Consider the following 7,341-nt stretch of genomic DNA (forward strand, 5'->3'; position numbering starts at 1 on the left):
TACAATCCAGCGTCCCCGGTTCCTCTTCCTTATTGGTCAGGGGGAGTCGTTACCTCACTCCCGGGCCAGTGACGCAGCGTCTTCGCGTATCCTTCACGCGCGTCTCTTCTTGTGTCTTAATGAGAGTGTTGCTGTCGGTCAGAGGGAGAATCAGGATTCGCGACGGACCGGGTGCGCTTGATACTGAACACTTCCAGCGCGCGCGCGCGCGCTCTCGCTCTCTCTCTCTCTCTCTCTCTCTCTCTCTCTCTCTCTCTCTCTCTCTCTCTCTCTCTCTCTCTCTCTCTCTCTCTCTCTCTCTCTCTCTCTCTCTCTCTCTCTCTCTGCATACGTCTCCACTTTGCAGTAGTAAATTACGGCATTGATCTCAACGACGAGTGCGGATCTGTCTCTCGTGTTCGCCATTTCTTCGACGGACCGACTTGGAGAAACGCTCGAGAGAGAGAGAAGTAAGTGGAAACACGTATTGTTTATTACCATTATTACTGTCGCTCGTGGGCTGATATATTGCATGTGTATATGAGGGTGTGTGATTTGTCCGACCGTGTTCGCTGTAACTTAACTTCAGACGGTCCATCCTCGTCCCACATCGCAGATCCAGAGGATTTAGATGAATTTTGGACTATTTTCCGAAACAGTTTCTTCTAATGTGGACTTTACGCGCTACAGTCTGCTTGCGATTGTTGTAGCTGTAAACGAGACGAGCTTTTGTTCACTGCTCTCTTCTCAACTTTGGTTGCCAGTTTGTGGGTATTGAGTTCAACTCGCTTGGATTTACGCACCTGCCTACAAGTCAATCAATATCGAAATGTGTTTTAAAACCTTCTTATATTCCGATTCTCACTTTAAAGCAAACGACGAGCGACATCTTCTTTCTTCGGAGTTTGATTTTATTGATCTGTAATTTAACATTCAGCCTCGTTTCCAGAGAGCTGAAAAATCGCTAAAACAAGAGCAAACTGTTTAATAAACAAGTGTGTTTATCTCTCTCTATTGGCACAGCTCGTCACTTCAATACAACTGTATAGGCTTTATAATAAAATAATAAACGGATATGTTGATTTGTCCTCCCGCTGTCGTCTTATTATCGCGGACTGTTGTTCGGACGGTTGTTCGGACTGCGACAAACATCTCTCTATGTGTGCCGTCCATAGCGCCGTGCGTAAAAGTATCAGCTTGTTTTCTGTCAGACTCTGGACAGCGGAGCTCTCCGACCAGAGCGCAGCAACGATCACTTCACACTAAAGCTATCAATAATAAGCTCGTTATTTGGTTCCTCTTAGAACTGCAGAGGCAAGTAAACGGCGTGCACATTTTCATTTTAAGACAGTTTAAGATATTTATAAAAGGCTAAAACATCGAGATAAAGTCTTAGTGAAAGTGACTTTTCACAAGCTTGTATTCTCTCTACATGGAAATAAGACATTTACAGTTACTCTACTTCCCATTTCAGTTCTCAATTGCAGAGCAAAGTTATTCTTGCTCTTCAAATGCAGATTAAAACAAAAGTTTCTGTTAAGATACAGAAACCACACACACACACACTCTCACATCTCCTTTCAGTGCTCACCTTTAAACATGAATGCAACAGTTGCTGAACTTCTTGTCTATTTAAACACCTTGCGTAGCTGCATGGTATTACAAGAGTATCTATGAGTCCAGTAAGTTCACAGAGATGGTGGTGAATGCATCTTGTTTTGTACTAATGCAGATAGGAAACATTTGCTTTTTTCCCGCAATGATGCACCCTTAATCTAACCTCAGACACAAATTTCAATACAACCAAGTCTTCAAGCTCTTTGGACCCCCTAATCTAAACTGTTTGTCTCTCACTCTCTCTCTACCTCCCCCTCTGTGTGTGTGTGTGTGTGTGTGTGTCAGACCTCTGCCCAGAGGAACCAATCACGTAAAACAGAGAGTATGCATGTACTGCATGTGAGTGTATCTGGGTCACTGCCGGCCACTGTGTTGAGGAGCTGAGTGTTTTTTCTGAACACCTCTGTCTCCAACGCTGACACTCGGAGTCACATGTAAACTAACCCTTCTCCCCTGTTTGGAAACCAATTCATTTGGTAATGGCCCTGCAGGAACACAGCAGTGTCTGCTTTGTCTGCGGCTGTAGGTTTTGGCAAAAACATACTACTTTCTCTGATTCAGTCCCTATGTGTGTTTGAGCATGTTTGCTTTTTCTTTCAAATCTCAGTGGTGCTGCAGTTTTTACGTCAACGCATCTTAACAGTGGAATTAAAACTGCTCAACTCTTATGAACACAGGCGCAGCTCTGCCAAACTGTTGTGGGAAGCAGCGTTGAAATATTTCCCTAGACCTGACCCTGAAATCACTTGCAAAACAGATGCAGCCCTGTAACATGGAAAGCGCTGCCGGTATGCATGTGTGTTAGGGCACAAGAGCAAGCAGATATTCACTTCCAACATGCAACTCGTTTAAAATGGCCACGGCTTATTTTTGGTGACGCTTTTTAGACGGTTTTGAATTTGCTTTTTAAAAACGTGATCTCTAAATTAATCAGTAAATTCACCTTTGGCTTGAGACTTTTGTTTCTTTAAGAATTCAGTTTGAGGTAGTTACGGTTAGGTTATCCTGCACTTTCATTGTCATTTATATTAAACCTAACCTTTATGCAGTGCTTTCCCGGCCACTATAGGTGTACCTTTCTACACTGACCGAATAATAGACACAATATACCTCATAACCTGGCTTTGAATGTGCGGTATGTGGAGAACTTGGTAAAAAAAAAAAACAAGTTGTAGCATTTATAAGAATTTACATTTTCTTGTCAAAATAAAACACCCAAAGTTTATATTAGATATTAGAAATGTCAGTTCAGTACCTATTTCTTTAAAATCGTGTGAAAAAGTGGAACAAATGAAATGAACACACATTCACACAAACATTTTTTTGTTTTCTTCAGAGGGGAGTGAAATTCCTCTGACAGTAAGAGAGAGCCTGTCGATTATTCACAGCTCCTCACAAGATGCAGAAATCAAGGTCACCTCTCAGGGGACAAAGAGGAAATGGGAAATGATTTTGGTTATTAAAGGCAGGTGTTACTTCTCTGTGGGAATATCTCCTTGAACTATTTTAAAGAGTGGTTCTTTCTCACAGTGGTTCCCTTGGCTTTTGGTCTAGAAATGCGCTGTGTGTAATTTTAAGAATGGATAAAAGTGGCTGCCCCATTCGCTCCAGTCAGATATGTTGTTGTTGAGTTGCTTGACATTTTTGTGATTTATATATCAATTAAAGTCTACTGTGTTTGATAGTTAAAATGGTAGAAAACAAGCACGTTATCTGTAGTCATCTAATGTCTTTTACATGTGGAGATTTTATTCTAAGAAATAATTCTGACATTTTTTTAAAACACAAAACACTAAAGACAGTGGATTTTAATTCATCTTTTATGTTTTTGTGCTAGTTTATCTCACAATTCACAATATAAATATGTATTTAAAAGATTTATTTCTGGGCAGACTAGGTTGTTTCAAAATTAGGACATCAAATATAGCTACCAATTTCAATGATTGGGTTTCTCTCCGACTGAAAAATGATCACTTAATGCACAATTCTGCCAATTTATAAAGATGTCATTTGGGACATGAAAACCACCTAAATGCTACTTTCCAGGTGATATTAAATGATTGAAATCAAAGCAAGTTGTGTTTATTTGTGTTTGTGGTTGACCAGGAAACTTCCCATCCTGCGTGTCTGTGAGGACCCCTGGTCATGTCTGTTTAGCTCCCCTGCGTGATGCCTGATCATGACAGCACCACCCTCCTAACCAGACAGACCAAGCGCCGACGTGTCGACATCGGGGTGAAAAGAACTGTGGCTAGTGCGTTATTCAGCCACGCCAGGGAGACCCTGTTTGATAGCATGAACCAATCACACGGCCTCGATCGGGACGGAGACTGCTCGCTGGTCAGTCACGGACATGGCGGCGCCAAAGGTGACGGAGAGAAGTCCAATGTTTTGAGGAAGTTGCTGAAGAGGGCCAACTCGTACGAAGACGCAATAATGCCTTTCCCTGGTGCTACCATCATCTCTCACCTGCTGAAGAATAACATGGGGAAGAATGGAGGGAGTGACTCAGGCTTCCAGGTATACACAAACACACAGGTAGTGGTGAAATGTTAAGTCCATTAATAGTCCTCAACCTTCATTCAATGATTAAATAATGCGTTTAATTCATTATTAATTCAGTTCTCCTGTCCTCCATCACAGGGGAGTGGAGCTCTGTCCAGTGGAGGCTCAGAGATCCACGCAGAGGATGCCTGCAGCAACTCCTCCCGCGACCGAGACAGCCCGTCCGACTGCCTCTCTCCTGGGCCTCCTCTTGCCCCTCCACCTTCCTCCTCCTCCTTCGGGCGACCACCGCCTCCTTCAAGCCTCAACTCCCACGCTCAGCCCCTCTCACTCTCCACCTTCGACTTGGACAGGCTGTCGGACGAGCACCTTCGTGCCAAGCGCGCCCGCGTGGAAAACATCATCCGTGGCATGAGTCACTCGCCACTGGTCCGGCCCAACAGCGACCACAACCAAGAAAGCAATCGCGAAAACGAGAATTGCAGCAACAACAGCAACGGCAGTAATGACCACCGAAGAGACGGCAACAGCCACAACCACAGCCGGAGCGACGGCCCTTCTTCCCTCCTGAGCTCCCCAGGCTCGCGGGGCGGTGTGGTCGGCGAGGTTTACAGGGAGAATAAGAGAAAGCAGCGTCTGCCACAGCAGCAACACAGCTTCACCCAGCTAGTGTGTTCCAGGCAGGAGCAGAGACAGGAAGAGAGACGGCAGCTCAAGCTGCAGCTGGAGGACATGCAGGTTGGTAGAAGACGACATTAAGAACAGACCTTTCCAGACATTTGCAGCTAAAACGCACCACAAACACCAGCCGCACCTAGCTCATATTTTCAATTTAAAATGGGAGTTGCTGAGTTGATGTTTTAATTAGCAACATAAGGCACTGTAAAATAATAGGAACCCAGGATTTCAGGAAAAGAATGCCAACTTTTCAAAGTGGCACAGATTCAAGGAATACCTACATGCTATCCTTTCCCTTGAATCTGTTCCTAGAGAGATGTGAGAGCTGCTATAGAAAGGATTTCATGTCTGTCCACCAAGTGGGTTTCATATAACCTAAGACATACTGTACTATTATCATTTCTCTCTCAGTACATGTATAGTAACAGGTGATATTTAGGTTCAGAAGACATCTTCATTAACAGTCTCTGTCCTCTGTTGTTCAGAAACAGCTGCGTCAACTGCAAGAGAAGTTCTACCAGATCTACGACTCGGAGACCGAGGAAGAGGAAGACAACGGCGAAGGTGGAGAGGCCGACCGAGGTAGAGAAAGAGAGGAGGACGGCAACTTGTCCGAGGACAGTATCCGCTCTGATGGCCTGGAGGAGAGGCACAGAGACAGAGGGCGGCGTAGCAATGACGACCTGTCTGAGCTGGACCCAGGCCTGTTCCTGGACCGGGCCCGAGCCCTCCTCCGAGAACAGGCCCTGATAGACGGAGAAATGGAGGACGATGTGAACGGCAGGGAGGTGGTGGAGAGGAATGTAGAGAGGGTGATGAAGAGGAGAGAAAGAGGAGGAAGGCAGTTAGCAGAGACGCTGAAGCAGGAACTCAGCTGTGCCGTGTCGCAGGTCGTCGACACTGTCGTCAAGGGTTTCTCCTCGCCCAAGGCCGTCAGTCACCACCATGGCTGCCACAGCAGCACACCAGCAGCACCCTCCTCTTCCTCCAACTCGTCCTCGTCTTGTCCTCCACCTTTCGGCCCCCTCCCCTCCCTCACCCCGGACTCGCGCTTTGGCGGAGGCGCCCTGGCCCTCAGTATGAACGGCGACGGCAGTCCGACCCCCAACTATCACTCCTCCACCCAGCGGCTGCATTGCTTCGGCGATGTAATCGTCCCGAGCCCGCTGGATTCATTCGGTGGTTTGAGTGGCAGACTGAGCGGTGTGCCGACGCACAACGACCAAACAGAGGCACTGCCACTGGTGGTGCGCAAGAGCGGCGGAGGAGGTGGACGAGAGAACACTAACCTCTCTCTCCCTCCTCCTCCTCCTCCTCCTCCTCACCACCCCTCCCTCCACCCCTCTCCTCTCACGGCCTCGCTTGGGTTTAGCCCTCCATCCTTTCGCCACCCGTTCCCTCTCCCCCTCATGGGTTACCCCTTTCAGAGCCCCCTTTCACACGGAGGTGGAGCCGGCTACCCTCCAGGGCCCAAGGACCATCATCGGTCCTCCCCCGATTCTATGGACATGACCCGGGAAGCTGTCAGCCTCAGAACCAAAATGGCATCCCTCGGAGGGGGCCATCTCAGTCACCACCACCACCACCACCATCATCACAGGCAGAGCTCACCAGGCCAGCATGGGCCGGAGGCTCTGTCCCTGTCCCTCATTAAGTCTGAGTGTGGGGACCTGCAAGACATGGCCGAGATATCGGCTTACTCAGGCAGCACCGTATCCTTATTATCGCACAGATGTGTGAGTGTGTGTGTGTGCTTTAAATCGTTTTACTCTTGTGTTAGATGTCGGAGTGTGCAGTTGATATACACTCCACCAATATTTTAAACACATTTAAGTATTTCAATATTTCCTTTTGTTTAGTTTAAATCGCAGTTTGATTGACATCTGTCGATGCACGACTACAACTACATTATGTTAAGAATACTAACAAGAAAAATATACTTAAGATTAATAGATAATAACTGCCCGTAGAGCTGGACAATATAACTTGACATATGCAGTATATCATGACTTTTTTTAACGTTACTATGATGTGTGTGTTAATGCGACGGTTCTGATCTATACCTAATTAAACCCAGCTTTACATATATATGGAATAAGAACGCAGTTTGTAATTGGGACACATTGGTATTAGTGAGGCTTATGTTCAACACTATGACATTTATTATAATTATTGGAAGCATAAAGAACATCCTTACATTTTTGTTTGTGTTCTTGGAAAGAGTTTAAATCGGCGATGATTTGATCTGCTGCTCACAAAGAGTGACATTTATAACAGTCAGTACTGCAGCAGGCAGTAGTCAAACAAAGTATTTAATGTTTATTAATCTGCATTAATTGGTTCCTGGTCTGACCGTCTTGTTTCCTCGCTGAGTGGGGGAGATGAAACGGGCCGCGATGGGTCTTGCAAGAGGGGGAAGATTAAACAGGTCGCGTGCTGCTCTCTCAAGCTCTTTTAAGTCTTTGCAGCAGGTTGTGTCGTTTAAAGGTGCTGAGAAAGGCTAGTGAGCTCTTCAACACACACACACACACACACACACACACACACACACACACACACACA

At 46.1% G+C, this 7,341-nt stretch overlaps 1 protein-coding gene across 1 annotated transcript in view; it reads left to right on the forward strand.

The window, feature by feature from the left end:
- Window positions 1-328: 328 nt before the first annotated feature.
- Window positions 329-7,341, forward strand: part of LOC116386134 (prospero homeobox protein 1-like) — a 26,318-nt gene continuing 19,305 nt past the window's right edge. Inside the window, exons 1-4 of the mRNA XM_031852138.1 lie at window positions 329-449; window positions 3,703-4,116; window positions 4,240-4,839; window positions 5,265-6,578. Of these exons, the coding sequence (XP_031707998.1) occupies window positions 3,766-4,116; window positions 4,240-4,839; window positions 5,265-6,578 (2,265 nt within the window). The 5' untranslated portion in view covers window positions 329-449; window positions 3,703-3,765. The remainder of the gene's footprint in view (window positions 450-3,702; window positions 4,117-4,239; window positions 4,840-5,264; window positions 6,579-7,341) is intronic.

This window comes from Anarrhichthys ocellatus, unplaced genomic scaffold (assembly GCF_004355925.1).
Source record: "Anarrhichthys ocellatus isolate YVR2014 unplaced genomic scaffold, GSC_Weel_1.0 scaffold12, whole genome shotgun sequence".
In the NCBI taxonomy this organism is placed as follows: domain Eukaryota; kingdom Metazoa; phylum Chordata; class Actinopteri; order Perciformes; family Anarhichadidae; genus Anarrhichthys; species Anarrhichthys ocellatus.